This window comes from Culex quinquefasciatus, chromosome 3 (genome assembly GCF_015732765.1).
Source record: "Culex quinquefasciatus strain JHB chromosome 3, VPISU_Cqui_1.0_pri_paternal, whole genome shotgun sequence".
In the NCBI taxonomy this organism is placed as follows: Eukaryota; Metazoa; Arthropoda; class Insecta; order Diptera; family Culicidae; genus Culex; species Culex quinquefasciatus.
This window is the reverse complement of record NC_051863.1, coordinates 191,631,643-191,655,911: the sequence shown is the minus strand read 5'-3', so window position 1 is coordinate 191,655,911 and position 24,269 is coordinate 191,631,643. Positions and strand designations below refer to the sequence as shown.

The following is a 24,269-nucleotide window of genomic DNA, read 5'->3' as shown; positions in this document are numbered from 1 at the left end:
AATCAAATGCACTAGTCTCCCCTAAACATCCAGCATAAAACCTAGCGGATGACGATCGAAGAGCCGTCTAAATGGCCTGTCGTGATCGGGGACTTTCTTTTATAATAAAAACACAGATATTTTGCAATCAACAAACAACACGTCTTATTCCACAGAAATTAACCACAAAACTGATTTGACAATCTTCATTCTCTCTTTCGCCGGCCGCGCGCATCTCGTTGTTTTCTCGCTCGTTGTTCTCTCTCGCAGCTCGCTAGCGCGCTCTCGCACTCAATCCACGATTAGCTAACAAGGCAATATTCATGAAGGTGCGCACTTTTTGTTGCGCTCTTAACTCTTATTTATGAATTATATCAATCTTATAATAAATACTCATTTAATAATTTATTACATATTCAATCCTGCAACCCATAATCCCTACATTCTCCCTCTTTTCTACTCTCAAGATGACGAATATCAATCATAATTCCTAACAGAAAAATTGCATGAATGCTAAATCAATTAATGTTTTTTTTATTTCCTAAAAGATTTTCGTCGGGTTCCTCGACTATGTTTTCATGCTGATCTAAATACGAAAGCGCAGTCTTCGAAATGTTTCATCTATGTTGTCCAAGAGGCTGACATCCGATCGCAGAAGTTGTAGAAAATGGAATGCGCTGATAAGGTTGAAAATTTAAAACACCTGAAAATATAAGAAAAAGAAAAAACGAGGAGAAAAACAAAAACCACAAAAATTTCTCAAATAAATGCAGGTTTATCAATTTTTTATGCAATACGAGATTAGTGATTGTTTACCTGATTTTCTTTAAATTTTATGTAATTTAAAATTAAAAAGCAAATTTTACAAACATTGCTGAAACAATACAACACGATTTAAAAAAATAATAATTCAAATTCAAAAGCAATTTTTATTTTTTTAAACATTTCGAATTAAATGGAATCTTATTATTTTTATTTATCATCATTTTGTGAATATGAAATATAAAACAATGTGTTCTAAATTCAAAAATCTAACGTGTTGCTGACTTAAATAACAAATAAAGCATAATCCTGGCGTTTTTAAAGTTTTAAATTTATGTGTACCATAAAAAAAACAAAGAATAAGCATTTCTAAAAATTTATACAATGTGGTAATTTATTTAACTTATTTAAAAAAAACTGAAACAAAAACTATGACAGGCACAGATATTGTTTTTACTCAAATTTACACTTTGAATTTATGTGCGCCCGCCACGGAGTTCAAACCGATCTATGGATTATGAGCCCAAGCCCAGTGCCACGTCCGATTGATCCACTAGACGGGACTTGAAGGTAAACATAAACTGATTTTAGGTAATGTTAAATGCAAACGTGACGAAAAGTATATGTTTGTGCTTAATACCCAAAAACACCCAAGATGGATCTTCAAGCCTTCCTCATTTTCAATATTTTTATCTGTACTTTTCTGTAACTTATTCCCAACCAAGCTGTACAGCTAAAACAAACATTTTTTTTTTAAATAAAGACTAGCATGGAGATAGGAAGGAAAGGGGTCAAGAAAAAACTTCACGAACAGTAGAACAAAGGAGAGGGAGCGTTTTCTTAGGGTTTTTCTTCACCCTATCTGGCTTGCTTTCGCTTCTACTGCTGCCCATTTGAATTTTTTCTTGACCGGTTCCTTCCGATGTGCATACACCGCTTAACATTGTATCAAAAATTACCGCATTTTAACTAATTTTGAACTTGTTAATAAATCATGGCAAAAATTACTAAAATGCAAAATCAGTAATATTTTCGAAGAATTTGTTTTCATCAATACCGGTACACTTTTATAAAATAAAAAACAGTCCATATTTAAGTTTAAGATGATTTCTTGAAAAGCAATATCAATAAATGAAGCAAATTGCAAAAATAATATAAATAATTCAATTGATGCTCAAAATGTGCTTTGCTGCACAAAATACATTTAAAAAAAAAATCAAATGTTGTTTATTCTTGCCACAAAAGCTTTCTTAAAAAAATACATATTTAACGATTTTGTTCTGTAAATGCATGGTAGTATCAACATTTTTCAACTTTTATATTAAAAATTTTGTACTTTCTATTAATATTCACTTACGCGATCTTTTAACCAGACAAAGAATAGTTTTTACCGAATAGTTTTTTTTTTCTCTGTTGTGTCTACTTAATAATATTTTTGTTTATCTTGAAACAAAACATAGTTCAGAAAATATTATTCTAATGAATAACACAAAATCATGTGGTAAATTGTTGCAATAAAAATAAAATATATAAACTGAAATAAATGCCGTTCCGCTATATTCGATTTCTATTATATGTCAAATTAATTTTCACTTCAAATTGTATTTATTGTAGCTAAAGGTATGGATTCAAGCACTGTTGATATTACCGTAGATTAGACTATTCAATGTTACATTTAATCATGATCAAAACAATGTTTAAGGTCATTTTATTTATATATACCTTCAAAATGTACTGTGCTTATCAGATAACAACAAAAAACATATTTTATTCAATTATTCTTGCAATGCATAGATGTATAGATTGCAATCTGACTACTATCTCAAAGGGTTCCAGCTCAGGCGAAACATTTTTCAAACTACCACCGCAGAGGTCTGTCAGGCTCCAACACGGAGGAGACAATATCCTAACCATAAATTCCTTCAAAACGTATCTTGCTTATCTAAAAACAGCTGAAAGATTTTTTAATGTTTTATTTTTTAAATATTTTGTTTTATTTTTCTCGTAATGTAAAATGAGTTCCAAGCAACTTTGATATATTACTTGAGTAGATTGTTCACAGAAACTTAATTTTTTTTTTTAATCACGATCTTTACGATCCCTGTCAATAATTTCTTTTCTTATTTAAAATTTTAACTTTTTCTTTGCTGATAAACTCCTGTTATGTAATTTGAAAAAGTTTGGTTTCATAATTAAGTACAATCGATTAAAGAACCCCAAAGTTTCTTTAATTTATTTCAAAATAATGTTTCTCTTAATTGATTTTTGATGTATTTACCATACTAAAATTTCGAAAGTTTTTTTTTTAACTCAATAAAATGATACAGTGTTAAAATATAATTTTTATCGAAATTAATGAATGATTTTGAACCATTTTGATACAAATAACAGATATTACATTGAAAAATAAATTTAAATATTTCCTAGTTTTTTTTTTAAATAATGTCTTTTTTTTGTTGCTCAAATTGTCACTCATACTTCTCAATTCAAAATTAATATTCAAAAATTTGTATTATTTTCTCTTGTGACGCAACGCCCTCACACTTTAAATTATATTTCAAGCATTTCTGATGATTAATCATTCCTTTATTTATTATTTAAAAATGCATCAAATTAATTATTTAGTGTATTATTTTACATTTTTTAACTAATAATGTAATGTTCATGTTAACGATTACTTAAATTTTTACTTCCCTGTGAAATAATGTTGGGTTTCAAGCAACTTTTGTATCACAGCTGAGTTAATCGATTAAAGTAACAATTAACCATAACAACTATCAATATGTAATACTTAATCATTAGCGTCTTTCAATTTAGAGGTTTATCTTTTAAGAGAGGAAAACTCCAGTTTTAGTAATAGTGACAACCGTTTTAGTCCTATTCGATGAATTTAATATCATTTTTTTAGGTAGTTCACAGACATAACGCCAAAATACATATTGCTTTATCTGTGGATACCAAAAAGTGCTCACTTTCACATTTAAATTTATTTATTAATTTTCTTAGGTCAATTTCTTTTGTGATGTTAAAGACGGTCCTTAATTGAATGAAAAAAAAAAAAATTGCTGAACAATATATTTGTAAAATCCATAAGGCTCCTTCTGCGAAGTTATTTAAAAAAACGTTACATAATCCACCTTTAGGAGGTTGGTGCCTTCCTCTCATTTATAGAGTGATTCCAACCCGCCTAAAGTGTCCACATGGTTTATTGATCTCCCCTAACGTGATCGCAGCACCAGAGCTCCTAATAAATTAACAGACTACCTACAGACTTTTGTCAAGATTATACAGACACGGCCTTTGAGGAAAAAGGCATCCCTCTACACAGCTTTTTCGTGGCGATCAGACCCGACCAGTTGAGGTTATGTGAATTCAGACCATTTTTTAAACTGCTTGTAATTTAAGATAGGTAAGTCAGATCTTGAAAATTCTTCAAAAATCAAATTATTCGCTCTACAGCTTTGCCTTGGCGTTCTCGATTGCGAGATTCCTACTCGAAACTAAGTGTCTGAAGGCTTGATTGTTGAGGCAATTGCAAACCTCTTTGTACACCTTAGCTTCCATCCACCCCGGGATTCGAACTGACGACCTTTGGATTGTCAGTCCAACTGCCTACCAGCGACTCCACCGAGGCAGGACCCAGGGAGACGACTCCTACACCTGGACTGAGCTAACGACCTAACCTTTTTTTTTTAAGGTTAGTCCGGGGCCAACATTTACTTCCCGTCCGACGGTAGGCGTGATCAGACAAATCTCGTCTCGAAAGATGCCACCGGGACCGTCTGGGATCGAACCCAGGCCGACTGGGTGAGAGGCAATCACGCTTACCCCTACACCACGGTCCCGGCTATAAAAAGAAAATTCTTACTTTACCTAAAAGGTCTTCTCATATGCTTTCTAAAAATTTATAACATTTGAGAGTTTCATGAAAAAACCACCCTTTTTACCATAATTTTAATTTAATATGAAACGGTTTTTTTTAACATGTCTTTTTAAATGCATGATAAAACTGCATGAATTTAAATAGCAACTTTGGGGACGTTAAGACGGATCGATTAAAACCGTTCCGGCCAAAATCGGTTGAACCTGTGACGAGATATTCCAGTGACATTGATTTGGTACACATGTCTACATACAGCCAAACACACAGACATTTGCTCAGTTGGTGATTCTGAGTCGATATGTACAAATGAAGGTAGGTCTAGGAGGTCTAATTAAAAGTTCATTTTCCGAGTGATTTTATAGCCTTTCCTCAGTAAGGTGAGGAAGGCAAAAATCATCACAAAAGTCTGTCGGGTTCCTTTATCGAGGAGATTGTTATCTGACTGCTTTCGCAAAGAACTCCAGCACAGATTGTTCATTTTTTTCTGACTACCATCGCAGAGGTCTGTCAGGCTCCAACACAGAGGAGACTTTTTTTCTGACTACCATCGCAGAGGTCTGTCAGGCTCCAACACAGAGGAGATTTTTTTCTGACTACCATCGCAGAGGTCTGTCAGGCTCCAACACAGAGGAGACTTTTTTCTGACTACCATCGCAGAGGTCTGTCAGGCTCCAACACAGAGGAGACTTTTTCTGACTACCATCGCAGAGGTCTGTCAGGCTCCAACACAGAGGAGATTTTTTCTGACTACCATCGCAGAGGTCTGTCAGGCTCCAACACAGAGGAGACTTTTTCTGACTACCATCGCAGAGGTCTGTCAGGCTCCAACACAGAGGAGACTTTTTTTCTGACTACCATCGCAGAGGTCTGTCAGGCTCCAACACAGAGGAGACTTTTTTCTGACTACCATCGCAGAGGTCTGTCAGGCTCCAACACAGAGGAGACTTTTTTCTGACTACCATCGCAGAGGTCTGTCAGGCTCCAACAAAGAAGAGACTTCAAAATTAACTATGACTAATCAATTATAACGGCAAAAAACGTTGCTCAAATCAAATTTCAAAGCAAAACAATGTTTGTCAATTTCTGCATAAATCTATAAAATTTTCATTAGAATTTTAAAACGCTATTTTTCCATTTCCACAGCATCAAGCAACAATCTAATATTGCATCAAATTCACAGTAAAAATTTATCGTCAATAATAACAACAATCAAATCTTCATTCAAATGAGACCTAAACATTTTTCATTAACCATAAAATTAATAATCAAATTTTGCATCAACTTCAAAACAAATCATTGGTCATCAATTACCATATAAACAATCGAATATTGCGTCAAATTTAAAACTCAAAATTGCCCACCATAAAATAACAATCAAATATTGCATGAAATTTAAAACCGAGTAAAAATACCGTTCTATAATAACAATACTCAAATTCAGAAAACAAATCTTGGCCTTCGATTGCCACAACAAAAAGCAAATCTACCATCATATTCAAAATAATACCTGGTTTTCGATTACCACAATATTAATCAAACTTCGTATCTTACTCGAAACAAAATATTGGTTTTCATTTATCGCAAAAATAAGCAACTTTGTCATCTTATCATAACAAAACATTGGTCTTTAATTCCCTCATCAACAATCAAATCTTTCAATCAAAATTAAACCTGTAAATTTTGTTATTTGTGATTTTATTGGACTTTGCATCAAGTCATTGCCACAACAAGCATATCTTTCATTAAATTTAAAATAAAACTAACAAGAAGCAAATATTTATCTTATTCAAAAATAAACATTGGTCTTCAATTACCAAAGTAACCAGCATCCAATCCAAAATAAAAAATAAAAATAATGATCATGATCATCAATAATAACAACAATCCATAACAATCAAATTTTGCATCAAATTCAAAACATTGGTCGTCAATTATAATAACAACAATAAAATTCAAACAACAAATTTGATTTCAATTACCAAAACAATAACTAAATTAAAAACAAATTATCTACCTTCAATCGCAAACTAATCCTCCATTTAATTCATAAAGAATTATTGATTTTCAATTTCCACAATCTTGTCAAATCTTTTGTCAAATTATAAACAAAATATTGATTTTCATCAATCACAAAAATAAGAAGAAAAAAAATTGAAGTCTAATTCGTAACAAAACATTGGAGTTCAATTTCCACAACAACGATTAAACATTGCATCAAATTAAAAACAAAACATTGGTCGTCAATCAAAACAACAACAATCACATCTAAAGCAAAAATGTGATTGTACAAAAACAATCAAATCTTGAGCAAATTATTTGCCTTCAAATTCCTGCATAAACTTAGAATAAAACATTGGTTTTCAATTATCACAGCGAAAAGCCAAACTTACTACTTCAAAACAAAACATTCGTTCCCAATACCACAACAACAAGCAAATCATTCATTAAATTCAAGACCGTCAATTATCGCAGATAGTTTTATGCCTTTTATCAATTTCAAATAACAAGTTCAAGCAAAAATCTACCTGTTTCAAAACACAGGCACAACAGCAAAGCGAAATTTGGACGTGCTTCCTGGCAGGTAAACAAAACTGTTGGATTTCACAACACAACAATTCAAGCAAAACAAATGATCTTTCATGAATCAAAAAGGTTCGACTTACCGGACTGTGCCATTGTCGTGATCGGGGACTTTCTTTTATAATAAAAACACAGATATTTTGCAATCAACAAACAACACGTCTTATTCCACAGAAATTAACCACAAAACTGATTTGACAATCTTCATTCTCTCTTTCGCCGGCCGCGCGCATCTCGTTGTTTTCTCGCTCGTTGTTCTCTCTCGCAGCTCGCTAGCGCGCTCTCGCACTCAATCCACGATTAGCTAACAAGGCAATATTCATGAAGGTGCGCACTTTTTGTTGCGCTCTTAACTCTTATTTATGAATTATATCAATCTTATAATAAATACTCATTTAATAATTTATTACATATTCAATCCTGCAACCCATAATCCCTACATGGCCCATTATCATCGTTTGCACAAAAGCATTTCGCGAACATATCCATCAGTGATGGAGAAAGATTGCGTCTTCTTAGAAATGGACAGCAAGAAGCAGGAGGAAAACGCGATCCCGCTGTGTCAATCATAGTGAAAGAGCCTTTAATGTGGTGGATTACGGCCAAACCCCACACACACACACGCGGAGTTCTGCAGCAAAAAGTTCCGATATTTTTCCCGCCACAAACACTTTGCACAATCACACATGAGTGAGAAGTTGATTTTTTTGCTGTATTTCCTTGCCAAAGCCCATCATTATTTGCGGATAATGTGGCGGCAAAACTGACCTCTTACACATCACATCACGCGTTACAACGGGCCGCGCTGTCTTTGGCGGGAAATTGCATTTTCCGAGGAAAGAGCAACAAACGTGCCGACCACGAATGCCGACCTACAGGGAAGTTGAAAGGAAAGCGTACGTACCGTGGCTTATGGTTTGCGTGAGCAGCGGGAAAACGGTTGGCCTTGTTTTGGAAAATTACTATTTCAATATCATTAATGGATTCTTAGTTCTCAAGTATTTGTATTTTTTTCTTCAATTTATTCGAATTTTAAAGGGCTTTTGTGACAAAAACGCCTATGTTTTTCTCCTGGAAAACTTTTGGAGCTTTTGTATGATAACATTTTAAAATTATGGGATTTTGCCGGCCTATTTTATATTATTTAAATTGCATATAACAAATGGTATAATCTGTTTCTAGTTATATCACCTAAGATAAAAAAAACAACAACCCACTAAAACTCTCATATTACTTTTAAAGACAACTTATATTTTCTTGTTTTTGGTATTTTGCCAAGTATTTTGCTTTCAATTTGAGTATTTTCAAATACATTTGTCTTACTTAGACAATGTATTTTTTAAAGGTTTTTCTTCAACCAATCCAACCAACCAAGCAATCATACTCTTTTGTCAATAACGGGTTTTTTGTCACCTATTTTCAATTTCAAATATAAGTTGCAACAAATTTCGTTAAAACATAATTCCAAAAATATAATTTTCCAAGCATTACCAAAGTTAAAATTTACAAGTAGCCTATTTTTTAAAAAAAGAATACCATGATTCCATGATAATTTTTGTAATGGAAATACGCAACTTTTGGTACCCTAAAATGTATAGGTCATCGCTGAAATTTTCAAGTTATCGCAGTTTTAGTGAATAAAATTGTTTTTTTGCCGATTTTGTCATTTTCGCGTTTTTACGCGCGGCGCGTCGAAAACCCCAGTTTTTAATTAAAATAAAATCGTATCTCGGAATATTGAAAACATAACTTCATCATTTTTTTATATGTTATGTTAAATTTTCCGAAGAATCTGATAAACATAATTTCAGATATAGGCTCTTTGGTCCCAAGACTTTCAAAAGAGCATTTTAAGTTTTCATTTGACCTTTTCAAATGTTATGCTAGATATTTGAAACTTTTAACTATTTTTCCTTAAAAGCCTAACTCATACACTTTCGTTTGCGCTCAAGACAGCTAAAATCGGTTGAAATGGTGCGGAGTTATGATTTTTTGAAAAATATGTTTTTTTCAAAAAATCGACGAAAATTGCCATTTTTCGGACCACCCTAACACGGTGTAAGTCACCCTAATGGCCAAACAAAAAAATACGGGCCTAATTATTTCGGCCAAGGAATCCCCAGAAAAATTTTGAGACCGATCGGAGAACTTTTTTTCGAATCATGCTGTTTTCGTGGGGAATTGTTGTATTTGAATATGATTGAGATATAATATAATTTAAAATTGAGAGCCGGATATATGAATATGATTGAGATGTAAAATAATTTAAAATTGAGAAATTTTGAAAATAAATATCATTTTATAAACTATGTTTCAATGCAAATCAAATTTGCAAGCGAGAAGTATTTTGTTTTTTATTTCGATCAAATGTGTCATTTTCAAGTTATAGCCAGACAATTTTCTACAATTTGCTCATTTAAACTTTGAGAAATTATTACTGAGCCAGAGCATTGCAAATAATTGAAATTGAGAAAAATAAAGTTTTGTAGTAAGCCAAGTTTTTCAATCAGCCTTTATTTTTCAACTCACGATAGCTCGGCTATTATTGGTCGGATTTTAAAGGTTTAAAATGAAGGTTTTTTTTTTAATTTTCTATTCCTTCGAGTTAAAATTCTTAAAAAAATTAAATAAGCAAAAAAAAAATCGGTTATCTTTTGAATATTAATTTTTGTATTTTTTAAACCGGCTGAAACTTTTTTGGTGCCTTCGGTATGCCCAAAGAAGCAATTTAGCATCATTAGTTTGTCCATATAATTTCCCATACAAATTTGGCAGCTTTCCATACAAAAATGATATATGGCAATTCAAAAATCTGTATCTTATGAAGGAAGTTTTTGATCGGTAGAACACGCGATAAATAAATTGTGGTGATTTTTGACTTCGATTTTCGATTTCACTTTTTGTCACTAAAACTTGATTTTCAAAAAAAACACTGTTTTCATTTTTTTTATTTTCTGATATGTTTTAGGGGACATCAAATGGCACCTTTTCAGAAATTTTCAGAAAGGGGAAAAAATCTTTGACCGAGTTATGTTTTTTTTTGAATCAATACTGATTTAAAAAACAATTAAAATATTGGTCGCAAAAATTTTTCAACTTTATTTTTCGATGTAAAATCGAATTTGCAATCAAACAGTACTTAAGTGAAATTTTGATAAAGTGACCGTTTTCAAGTTATAGGCCATTTTTAGGTAACTTTTTTAAAAATGACTATTATTGCATTTATTAATTTTTTAAAACTAGTGCCCATGTTTGCCCCTTTTTGAAAGAAATATTTTTGAAAATATTAGAAAATTCTCTGAATTTTGCTTTTTTGAGCTTTGTTGATACGACCCTTAGTTGCTGAGATATTGCCATGCAAAGGTTTAAAAACAGGAAAATTGATGTTTTCTAAGTCTCACCCAAACAATCCACCATTTTCAAACGTCGATATCTCAGCAACTAATGGTCCGATGATCAATGTTAAAATATGAAACATTCGAGAAATTTTCCGATCTTTTCGAAAACAAGATTTTCAAAAAAAATTAAATCAAGACTAAAATTTCAAAAGGGCCAAACATTCAACATTATTATATTATTAGTAATCATTAGTTTTAAAAAAATGTAAGATTTGACGAAAACAAAAATTTTAGCAAAAAAAAGTCTTTTTGCGATACTAAACATCACAAATTAAAAAAAAATCTGAAGAATTTTTAATCAACCCAAACATGCTAAAACTGGTTTTAAACGCAGGGGAATGCAAAAACCGCAATATCACAACATAAATGTAGGAGACGATAAAAAGAACGATATTAAGCAATCTATCATGTTTATAAATTGATTAAACATGAAAATGTGTGTTTTTTTTTAATTATTTCGATTTGTTTACCCATTGTTCATCTACAAATTGTGGCAGGTATTTCTCCGTCAGCTTGCGTTTCACCTGCAAATGTAGTCGTGAACTGTGATTGTATGTCAAACATTGAAATTATAAAAAGTAATTGGCATTTTTAACCTAATTTCATAACAGAAATTTGACCTAGTAAACTACTTTACTTTGACCGAGCCTCGTAGCCTAGTGGTTACGCTTCCACCTCGTAAGCGGCAGATCGGGGTTCGAATCCCGGCTCGGGCCAACACAACTGGTGATCTTTTCCCTTTTGGATTCGATTGCTTAGTAAAAGGGAGGCAGTGTATCATCACAATCTGAACCTTATCACGACACCTTAGGGAGGCGACCTATGGAATTTTAACATTCACCTCAACGTGTTAACATTAAGTTAAGAAATAGTCACTGAATCCGCTTTGTAAATGTGGCCCCGATACTCTTCATGGGCCAAGGGAAAAATCTACTAAACTACTTTGTAACAAGAAATTTGATATGCAAAATTTAGGAAGAGAGTAGGCAAAACTGGTTCCGCAAACTGCCTGGTTATCAAACAAAACATTCAACATAACCCAATGTCCGGAATAATTCAACATTCAAACCCGTTGTGGGATCCCATAACCACGTAACACTGACATAATCATGCACGATCTAATAATTTGTATCACGAAACCCATGCTCTGCATATGTCAGACAATCACTTAAACTGGTCCGGATCACTTGTCTGGAGCATTGTGCTTCACTGCTTTTACCCCCCTTAGTCATACAGTCAGCTTAAACGATGTGGCCAGGTTTCAACGCAAAGTGCTCTCTCATCTCGCAGCAACAACAATAGAACTCAGAACTGCCTACACCTACAACTCACTCCCATCCGCCAGCCAGCATGTAGGTACTTCAACACTGGACAGCAACAAATAGGTCGTAAATTGTTGGGTCCAGTACTCGAGTTGAACGGACACGCCAGGTACTGCCCGTGTACTGGCAAGTGGCAAAAGTACAAACGGGTGAGTGCACTACACATGAAACCGTTGCGTTTGACCGAGTTTGTTGATGAATGTTGGGTACGACCACGTCCCAGAGCAGAGCCCCAAATCCCAACCCAGCTGAATGATGACGACGAAGAACAATCGACGAAGCCTAATTACACCATTCAGCCGGGTTGTTGTCCACGATGGGTGCCTCCAGAGTTGGTCACCCGTTGATGGTTGCGTTAGCTAATAGCTGTACATCTCTCTGCGACCATTACTCGGTGGGAGATACCTGTCACTGCTGCGCTGCTGCTGATTGCGGTGATTAAGAGTCGACTTTACCGAAATGATGAAAACGTAACGCAACTTGGAGTTGACCGATGGTCGCGATAATGGTCTCGAAGACGCGTTCGGAAATTAATTCTGACCGTTATGTAGGGGGTGTGCGGGACGTTTCTCACCGGCACTCGAAGTGAAACCTCGGCCAGAGAGGGCATGACTTGCAGCAATGCAATCCGTTCCTTTCAACTGATGGGAGCGATTGTGGTTAAAGTTTCGAGTATTGCTCCAGAAAGGCACGCAACACTTGAACTCAAGATTAAGATGCTGTTGGTCTTGCAAGATCTTGAAGTTGAAAACAACTACCTTTTCAAAAAGCTTGACAAATATAAAAAAGAAACTATGGTAATTAATAGGTTCTCGGAAGCCAAATCATTAACACTAACACCCAATGTCAACAGTCCATCAGTCAACGCTAATGAGAGTCGTCCAAGTGACGAAGAAGTGCTCGTCTCAACGTTGAACCTCAACTCAAGAGTGATTTCAAGACATTTGAGCCAGAAAGAAAGCACCGTAACAACTCGGCTACCTCCCCTGCCCCCCCCCCCCTTCTTTTAATGGCTTAATCGTGAGAAAGCACGCGTCCCATAAATAAATTGAACTTTACTTACGTGACAGACAGGTGTGCTTTCGGAACTGCAAGAAGCCGTCCTCGCAGTGGCACCGGCTCTCGACGCAAACGCTGTTAGCCACACGCATCGAGCACTGCTCTGACAGGACACACTCGCTCTCCAGCAGTTGGGCTGCAAACGAAATTCAAACAAAACCATTAGGGCGCAATTAAAACCCGGCGGAGATTCCGACGCGGTCAGTTCTTGGAAGCGAAAAATCTCTTACACGGCAGGCACTTGGTCTCGTTGAGCCGCACGTAGAACGGAGAGCACTCGCAGAAGCCCTCCAGGGTGCAGTAGCTGCCGCGGATGCTGTCGGTGCAATCCATGTCGTGCTGACAGGGCGCACCCAGCGTCTGGGATTTGCCGCTGGCGGCGTGACCACTTGCTATCATCACCTGCAGGGAGAGGGAAGGAGAAGAAAGAGATAGAAATTGGAGATTAAATACTTGGCAGTTTAAATTGGAGCAGTTGCGGCTGATTAGGACGATTGGGGATGAGACTATTTAACGGCAAAATTGCTGACATCGGAACCCGGAACTTGTTTGAGAATCTAACTTAAAACAACCTTTTGTATATCAGACGACCACTTTTTCCACTTTATATCGCATTCTAAATATAAAGTTACCAAAATTTTAGAAATTTTAAAGTAAGATTTAACATCACATTACTCGACATTTTTGAAGTTGATGTCAGCAAATACTTCAGTTCCACCAAGTTATGATAGATTTGGGCTTTGGGATCTCATTTCATATAGTGTACTTTTAATTTTATTCAAATTGGACAATTATTTTTATTGTTTCAATTTGGTGAGCACAGATGCAAAAAGCTTAAAAAATAATTTTCCTGAATTTTTAAATATTTTAAAATTTTGGTTTGGCGTTTTGATTCATGATTACAAATTTCTGAATGTCAAAAAATCAGGGGTGGAAAAAATATTTTTTATTTCAAGAAATTTCAAAACTTAATAGAAATAGAAATCTAATCGACTGAAAACAATTTCAAATGCATTTTCTGCGAATGGTTTGGATCGCTTAAAAATATTTTGAATTCTTTACACTTTCTGTGGGTTTTTGATAGTACGGTCCAAAATTATAATTTTTCATTTACAGAAATAAATTGATTCTAAACTAAGGAACTTCGGAAAACTGCTTTTACGACTTATTGACTAATACACAAAAAATACTATTTCAGGGTTCATGAAATTCGAATCAAAGATTCGTTAACCTTTTTTACTCGTATTGTGGCACTTTTCATGATTTCATGAAATTCATTCATACAATTCTGAATAAAATTTGTGAATTTTATTCTTAGCACAAACTAAATGACTTCTGAAAGTTTTTCACAAATTATTAGTCACTCACTTTTAATAATTCAGATTAAAAGAATTGAGATATAAAATTAACGCAGCGGAACAACTTCTAGGAAAAATTACAATTATTGTCCCCAGATATTAAGTTTAATGATTGTTTGCCATTTATGATGATAAAAACCAAAAAATCATCAAATTTCAACTCACAATCATAAACTATGATACTCAATCATGCATTTGCTTCATGATTACATTTAATTGATAGTGATAAATTTTTTTGATTTTTACTAAGACACGATTTTCAGTGATTTTGAGCTCGAAACCGTGAAGAGATAGAAATTTTGTGTCCAAGGAACTTTTGCGTTAAATTGGACGCCCGATTAGATGGCGTACTCAAAATAAAAAAAGTGTTTTTATCAAAAAAGCTTATAAATAGGTTTAAAATCACTGACATTTCCCGTTACTCAACTGTCAAAAGTCGTGAGACATTTCATTTGATGGGAAATTTAATGTACTTTATGAATTTTAAATAACTTAGAAGGGTCATTTTTTCATTTAGAAGAAAATTTTTCATTTTAAAATTACGTGTTTTTTGTAACTTTGCAGGGTTTGAGGTTGTAACAATGTTTTACAAAGTTGTAAAGAAGACAAAAAAAATTGATGTATAAATTTAAGGGGTTTGTATGTATTTTTCACGAGTTATCAGAATTTTACTTTTTTTTTTAAAAGTGATGGTTTTGACCATTTTTGACCAGTTTTTCGAATTTTTAACCCCTTAAACTCAATCGTATGCTTCTTCGAAAAGTTCAGCTAATTTTGCATAATTTTGACCTCTTGGAAGATTGTTGTGACTCGTGCATTGCGAGAAATCATATCTCAGAATCCTGTTTATGAACTCCTCCCATTTGTTAGTATGTTATGTGAAATTGTTCGAGGAATCCGATAAAAATATTTCCAGACATAGGCTCTTTGGTCCAGACACCGTCGAAACGGCATTTTAAAATTTCATACGACCTTTTCATATGTTAAGATAGATTTTTGAAACTTCTTACTATTTTTTCTTGAAAGGCCAGCTTATCACCTTTCATTTGCGTATAAGACAGCTAAAATCGATTGAAATGGCGGGGAGTTGTGATTTTTTTAAAAAGGTGGTTTTTGCAAAAATCAACGTAAACGACCATTTTTCGGACCACCCTAACACGGTGTAGGTCACCCTAATGGCCAAACAAAAAAAAATCGGCTTGGGAACCCTCAGACAAATTTTGAGCCCGATCCGAGCACTTTTGTTTTTTTAATGCTGTTTTCGTGGGGAATTGTTTAATATATAGGTCATTAGAGTGTATAATCAAAAATCGATTTTCCAGCACAGCAATTTTTCAGTTCCTTTTGGGGTCCTAAACAAATCCCCATAGTTTGGGAACGATTGGTTTAGTCCTCACATTGCGCAAAGCGATTCAATTTTCCATATAAATTTGTATGGGAAAAACCATTTTTTTGGATTTTGATATTTATAAAATCCACATTTCACGCTGTACTAAAACCGGATTCATATTCGGTTGCTCTGGAAGGTGCTCTACAACTTTCCTGAATAGAGTATGGTGCTAGCTTGTCCCTGAAAGAAGATACAGCGTCCTCAAAACTCGTCTAAAACGTGATTTTCGAGCAAAAAACACGTTTTAGACGAGTTTTGAACACGCTGTATCTTTTTATAGGAGCAAGTTAGCACCATACTCTCTTCGGGAAAATTGTAGAGCACATTTCAGAGCAACCGAATATGAATCCGGTTTTAGTACAGCGTGAAATGTGGATTTTATAAATATCAAAATCCAAAAAAATGGTTTTTCCCATACAAATTTATATGGAAAATTGATTCGCTTTGCGCAATGTGAGGACTAAACCAATCGTTCTCAAACTTTGGGGAGTTGTTTAGGACCCCAAAAGGAACTGAAAAATTGCTGTGCTCTTTAAATTAGGACAACTTTATTTTTTTCCATACAACCATATTACACCCTAATAGGTCATACAGATTGAGAAAAAAAATAAAACCTTTGGAAAACAATATTTTTATAAATTCATTGATATTTTGCAAATTTAAAAAAAAATGTAAAAACTCTATTTCGAAGTTTTATGTATTCATAATTTATGCAAATTAAAAAAAAAATCTATTGGAAAGAACTGTAAGATGATTGGATGAAAAAAAATGAATGCAAAGAAAAAATGCTTTGGAAAATAAATATTTTACAAAATTATTTCATGATCGTATGCTTATTCCGATAAAATAAAAATAAGTATTTTTCCGATTTGGATGTTGTTTTTGAAACTGTATTTGACTGTAACAATTAACATTTTATGTCACAAATCAGTACAACAATTTGTCTAAACATTTCACTAAACAATTTGCCAGCTGGATCCCAACACAAGTTTCAATTAGAGCCCCGGGTTCAACTTTCCCGCAGCAATTAGCCCCAGTCAGGGCGGTGTCCCCTCATTAGACGAGAAGTACCTTTCTTTCACTCGCCACTGGAAAATTAGCCTGCAATAATGTGCAACTTAAACAACAGAAGGGAAAAACAAAAACACAGAGTTAAAACACTCTATTATGACCATCTTCAGGTCTTTTCTTTTAAATTTCACCAATTGTTTGGACACAGCATGTCCACCAAGTGGCTAGCCACCAAAACCAGTCACAAAGATCTTAGAGAGATGCCGCAGCGACGACGACGACCCACCGTGGTTTAGCCAAAGTTCCCACGTGGTTCCCACCCGAAAATCGTTTCGATAGCGAAAGTTTTTCACGTGCGCGGCGGGAATTTAATTTCAAAGCTTCCCCCGTCCCTTTGTTCATGTGTGTGAGTGTTTAGAGCGCTTTAGTTTGGCCAATTTGTTGGACTCTCGCTTTCTCACCCTTTTTTTTTTGCTGCTGCTACCGATGACTGTGGCGCGTAACCTTTTCCGAACACACAGACACACGCATCACGGTGTGCAGAAGAAAAGCCCTAGTTTGCGGAGCTTTCACTGTTTTTCTTGGCTTCGTTTTGGGCGCCGGTAGTCGCCCACCCCCGCACCTGGAACTAATCGCTTCATTCTTGTGCAACCGGGCGAGGGAGTGGATTTGCTATTGTTGTAATTAGTCGCTTCTCTAATTGAGGATGGAAACGAAATGGAAATGAAACTTGTGGAAGAAAATTATTTATATTTAATTATTTTACATAATTATGGTGTTTCTTCTTCTGATGGCAACCGAAGTGCATTTGTCACTTTCAAGAAGATTTGCACAAAACAAAAACATTTTTGCCTAAATTTATTATTATTATATAAAATATATTTAACTCCAAAGATTGTATAAAAAGTAAGAGAGTAAATAGAACACCCAAAATAAATCATGAGTTGGGTTGGTTTCTTTTCTCAATAATTAATTTTAAAAAAATTGAAGATTTGCGAGAAAAAACTTGTTTTAGCACTGAACATTGAAATTTCCCAAAAGATCTAAATATTTTTGAAATTTCTTTATTTATATTTTAAAAATACAGAGAAACCTCTTTTTACGCGGTGGCGTTACGCTTTTGATTTCGTCGATTTCTCTAAAACCATACAATATATTTGCAAGCTTCAAAATGTGATTTGTAGATCTGAACAAAACCTACAAATTGCTATTAAAAGATTGCGAAAATGTTGCGTCGTTCCAGAGAAATCAACAAATTAGAAAAACGTAACGCACCGTGTAAAGAGAGGTTTCTCTGTATTATAATAAAAATTGTCTACGCTTTAAATGCATTTAAAAAAGATTTCAGTCTTTTTGCATATCATTTCCACATAATAAAAACTAAAAAACTAAAATATTCAGTAATTTTGATTTAAATTTGGAATAGAAGGCTAACTAAACTTCAACAAATATTTGCATCGGCCAGCTAAAGAAATATAATTTTTGAACAAGTGAAGTTTTGAAAAAAGTAAGAGTTTTCCGAGATATTTACAAATTGCTCAGAAATTTTCGAAATTTAAGAAAAAATATCATATTTATCAAACAGTTCCGTAATAAAGTACTACGCGTGATTAAAAATTCAACTTGATTCAATTCAAATTCATTTCTCACTGATTTCAACGGTTCGTTTGAAAGTTTCACCTCAAAATGTAATTGAGTTTGTAAATATAATGAATAATAACATTTTGATACAATTTGATGGAATACACAGCAAAAAATCATGTTAATTTGGATGGCATAAAATTTAAAGGTTATATAAAATATAAAATATAAATATACAATTACCTCAATTTAAACTTAAAAATTGGCATTACATCGAAAAAGTGGTAAAATCACACATTTTAAGAGGTAAAATTACACATTTTTTCTGACATAAAAGATGATGTGATATAACCATACTTTTTTAACTGTGTAATATAATCATTTTAAGGATGGAAGAATGCTATAATTTTGGTCGAAAAGTGGGATTATTTTCTTACATTATTAGAAAAGTGTTTATATACATTTTGCTGACTTAAAAGATGTACCCAATCACAGATGTAATATTGCCATGGTATTTTAATTGTGTGGAAAAATGCATGTAAATTTTTGATCAAGAAATGGGTTAATCTTTTATGTCGAAAAAATGTAATTTACGTGTAGAAACTTGTAAATTTACCACTTTTCCGATGTAGTTCAACATTTTAAATCTTTTACACCTTCCAAATTTACAAAAAAAAACTATCTCTCGAATTCTTAGTTTATTTTCTAAAAAAAAATGTAATGAGTTTGAAACGTGAATACCACTATCCTATTTCGTGACAAAAGAATTGTCATTGATTAAAACATGAAAAAAAACTTTGTGGTCAGTTTACGATGTCAATAAAAAGTTCTAGTGGGAAGAAAAAATTATTCGAGCGAACTTATAATCACCGGTGAACAAAATCATGGTTATATTACATCTGGATTGAGTACATATTATATGTCAGAAAAAATGTGTAATTTTCCCTCTAAAAATGTGTAAATTTACAACTATTCTGTAGTTATTCCACATTTTCCGTCTAAATAGAGGTAAAAGTACATCATAAAAGATGAAATAATATACCTTTCAATTACCATTAAAATTTAGACATTTTTATATTGTGTTGAGTTTATTAAGAACAAATAACCTCATTCAATCTGTTCGAAACTGAATTCACTCTCACTCAATGATAAAGTTTGTTTCATTCATAATGTATCGAAATGACTGGATGAGATTACTATAAATTCATTCCAGATCATCTCCAAACACGGGATCCCAATGAATCGTTTTCCCAGTTTCATTCACGAAAACGAGAAAAGGAAACCTGTGTGTGCGGCCTCCACCCATCAGCCCAGATGGAGACCACCACAACCGGTGATGGTCTGTATTTTCGTTTAATTTTTGTATTCCTTCCACAATCTTCCTTGAACTGATGATCGGGTTGGAGTGAGGGGGGTTGCTTTCAATTACCAATAATTTTCACTCTACGGTGCAAGAATTAATTAGGCGAGAAATTAGCCACGAATTGAATGGCTTCAATCACAGTGATTTAGGTGCCACACAGATAGAAATTTTTTGAAAAGAGGGAATTGTTGGGGGAGAAAAAATACCAAAAACTATTAAATTATTCAAATTGCTGGTTTGAGCTATGGGGAGAAACACTTTCTTCTGCGAAGCAGTTTAAGCTGGATACAGTGGAGAACGTTCGTCCGAGAGCTGGCGTAGGCTGTTCAGTGTGTAACTTGGTATGTAAGCGAGGTAGTCGCTCTGTAATATTAGATTTAGGTGACCGGTTGAACGCACGAGGTGTGTGTATAATTTGTTTGAATATTTTTTCCCCTACGCGTCTGCGTTTGCGTGTTGGAATGCCCATCGAAACGGGTCAGAGACCTAAAATCGTGACTGTTTGCGTTGAAGGCAGAAGATAACTGTTGTTGTCCAACTGCATTTCGGTGCAGCAGGTACATGAAGGTGGTACGGAGTGGACTCTTGAACTTCTCTTAATAAAAGTCCAACTTCAATTACTTAGTGGACAAAAAAGTTTTGAGGCCACTATTTCACTTTCCGTCGCTAATTGCAGTCAGTTTTTTTCGCGGAATCATTCATGATATCGATATCACACATCAGCACCAGAAGCCTTCCGGCAAAGCCGCATCGCGGCACATTAAGACAACAAGACTATGCAGCATGTATCATGTATCAGAGGAAGCCACATACCATCGATCGATCTGGTATGCTTTGCTCTCCGCAATCGATCAAGTAATTGGATGATTAAGTTAATCGAGCAAATATTTGCTGCGAGATAATGGCTAATAATTGTTTTGAACCTGATCGACTCATGCAATTACTTAATGGGAAAATGTTTGTTGTTTTCCAATGCTTTGTTTTTCCTCCACGTTTTTTTTTTCGGTGAACACTGCACTAGTTCAGTTCTGCACGACGCCATCGAACTCCACAACCCGAAATCACCTCCAGGCTCTAATCTTTATCGCTTTTATGTGTACCGTGTACTTTCTCTGCCATTAGGCCTGCGCGCCCCAACTCTGGCTAGTCTGCGGTCTGGGGGAGGACTTTCGACCCTTTCGACACCGCAACTTCAATTTCGCCACCATGCCGCTAAACTGTTTGCTCTACAAAATGCGCCGCAGAATGCTATTCTCATGGTCGAGGCCGAGGCCACCAGATGGATTGGCCACCATAACTCATCCAAGACCCGGGCCAATCGACCGCGACGCCGCGCCGCTGAAGTAGACTGATGGCTCCACAGTTTTAGCGAATAGTTGTCCTATTTTTGGGACCTCAGGTTTTATCAGATTTGGATCAGCGCGCGAGTACGGTGTGGAGGTGCAGAGACTCAACGCCAGCCAATTTGTGGGTAGCCTGGGCGAGCTAACAAATTTGTTTCATTAAAAGGTCGGGTAGATAGTTGCGGGTAACCGCAACACCGTTTAAGTGGGATAACTGTAAACACGAAATTATATTTTTGGTTATCAGCTCATTTGCTTGCTTGCGCGACTGTTGCAGAGTTGGTTGAAAGGACCTCAACCATTATTTTGAAATTGCTTGCCTAATTTGGCAATCCAAAAATAATCACTCAATCAGTTTTCTTAATTATCTATAACTGACGTTGTTATATATTTTTTAAAGTTTCTTTGTAAAACATGTACTGTTTGAACAATGAACACAATTTTTTTATGAATAAATTTTTTTTTTATAACATTTGATATCTTGCAAAATATTTAATGTCTAAGCAAATATTACTATTTTTGAGACGTTTTATCATATTTGCTTTTTGCTTTTTTAACAAAACAAGGCAACTTTTGTAAAATATTTTGCTCGTTTATATAAAAATAATTTGATTTAGTTTGATTTTTAAAATTAAAAATAAATGTTATGAAAGAGTAAAATTTCACAAATGTTCCATTTTTAACATTGTAAATCGTAGGCATAGTTTCCGAGATATCTCGAGTTGAAAAAAAAGTGATTATTAGGTAACACTGAAAATATTAGGTAACATTGAAAATAGCTTATTTTTCACAAAATGTAAGCTGTAAGAAAGATGTATTTCAGCAACCCACATCAATCAACAGATCAACAATGTCTCAAAAAATCGTAAACAAACTTCTCAGCTATTTTTAATTGGGAGGGGAAAGCTTTTTCTGTTGCAATGATCTTAAATTTATCTCAACAATGTTGACCGATTTCATGTATTTTTTTGTTTTGTATTTTTTATCTGGCACAAACTTTTTGGCCAAAGCAGCCAAATTCTATATAATGGAAGAAACGTTAGCCGTGATTTCAAAGTTTTGAAAATATTTTTTTTAACATTGGTAATAGAAAGAGAGATATTAGTAACAAAAAATACAAAGCTATTTGGAAAAGCTGAATTAAAAAACTTTAATTTCTTGTTTCTTTTATGCACTGTATTTCAGCAAATAGGGGTCGGATCTTCAATGTTCCTTATGAAATTTAGTTCCAATTTTTCGAAAAAATATTTTCAGGACACTTTTTTAGAAAATCGAAAAACGTGATTTTTCAGTAAAATTTAACTTCAAGCTGGCATAGATAAAAAATACCGATTTTGGGAAACTGATTTTTTGTGAAAAAAAATAAATAAAAAAATCCACAGATTTTTAAAGTATCCATTTTATTCTGAATATTAAATACCTACAACTTTGCCCAAGACACCAAACCGATAAGAAAATTTCTTAAAAAGATACAGATTTTAGAATATTTACGTACCTTTTTAATGAACAGCTGCCAAAATTGTGTGGAGCATTGTTTGGGTGAACCAGACTCACTATTACAATACACATAATGACTTCTTTGGTCATAGTGAAGGCCCTTAAAAAGTTTGAGCCAATTTTCAAAATATAAAATTGCTCTGAAGTCTGAACTGAAAATGCCTTTAACTTGAAAACGGTAAAGTCAATTTCGATTGCAAATTTTATTTGTTTTTAAAATTAATTTTTGAAACTTTGTTTGCCAATATTTTCCATTTTTCAAAAAAATCTTTTTTTTCGAAAATTGATAAGTAAAGCACCAGATTTTGTCCCACCCTAAACATGCAAAATAAAATTCATATTCGCTTAACACGTATAAAAAATCAATCGATTGAGTTCAAATTAAAATATCAACTTCTTTTTTTTCGAGTAACATTTTTTTTTCAAAAAAGTCCTAATCACTTTCTACAACATTAATTCATTCACATTCCCATTTTAATGAAATCTGGAATGCTCAACAAAGTTTAATCCAAATAATAAAAAAAAACAAAATTTAAAATACCGTAGAAGATTTACAAATTTTAGTGATTTATTTTACTTTGTTCTAAAAACCTTAAAAAACACTTTTTTGCAAAAAGTTAACACATAGCCTAGACCCTCTACAACCTAACCTGAAAATTCGCCAAAGTCCATTTTCAACAATTTTTTGATGTTTAAAATGTGTTATGCCTCTACGCATTATTCTACACAATAGTATCGTTTTATAGCAGAAAATGTGAAAAACGGACAAACAAATTCAAAAGTCGCTGTAAAAACATGAAAAAAACGAATAAGGCAAAAGATAATGATAGAAGGTGGTAGAATGAGCCTAATTCTATCCAAACCAAACATAAACTTAAAATGATAAATGCAAATAAAAAAAAACTTAAAAATGAAACTAGAAAAAACAAGAGAATTAAAGTTTTTCGTAAGACATGTTGCTCAAAATGACCTCCTAAACACGGACAAATAAAAAAAATCGAAAAAAATTAGGCAGTAGAGGGTTAGGTAGAACAAACCTGCCTTGCGTATATAAAAGCCTGCTAATTTGGGTATGGGACATTTATATATAGATAGAATAAAATGTTTGTAAGTAACTGTCTCTTTTGTTAAATTGTTTGCCATAAGATTAGGAGGCAAAATTTGTCTTTATTTTTACTTTACTTTTTTTACAATACCATGTTTGATTATGTGTTAACTGATAAGAATTACTTTGGCAACGTTGACCTTCCATTTAAAAAGTAAGTTGAGACACTTTTTTATGTTCGAAAAGTCGTTGGGCCATTTAGCTTTAATTTTCTAATTATATACCAAATATAACTATCATTGCCTTAAAATTCTAATATGTTGAAATTGTTTTAATTTCATAATAAAATGTCCTGAAAAATATTGTTTTGAGCCCAGACGATTAATACTGAAGAAAAAAATACCAAATGAATATATTATTGGAAAAAATACACGCGAAAGTAATCAACTTAAGCATCTTAATAATTTCAATGACACCAAACCATTTCTAATGACGGTCTCTCATGAAATCCATAGATTATGTTTCCCATTATCATGCAATTTTCACGGCATTTCCCTCCAATCCGCTAGCGCAATACCGTACACATCTTCACCACCACGAAGCAGCATCCCAACCACGTGCTCAATTACACTTCCCATGACATCTATCTGCCCCAGGCAAAGATCTTCCCATCTACCACGTGGTGTCGTGCGTGCGTG

At 33.9% G+C, this 24,269-nt stretch overlaps 1 protein-coding gene across 1 annotated transcript in view; it reads right to left on the bottom strand.

Annotated features, from left to right (window-relative positions):
- The window catches only part of LOC6031058, a 113,594-nt gene that overhangs the window by 38,456 nt on the left and 50,869 nt on the right, over window positions 1-24,269 (bottom strand). Inside the window, exons 2-3 of the mRNA XM_038261390.1 lie at window positions 13,214-13,385; window positions 12,988-13,119 (exon numbers count right to left, since the gene is read on the bottom strand). Coding sequence (XP_038117318.1) covers window positions 12,988-13,119; window positions 13,214-13,385 — 304 coding nt within the window. The remainder of the gene's footprint in view (window positions 1-12,987; window positions 13,120-13,213; window positions 13,386-24,269) is intronic.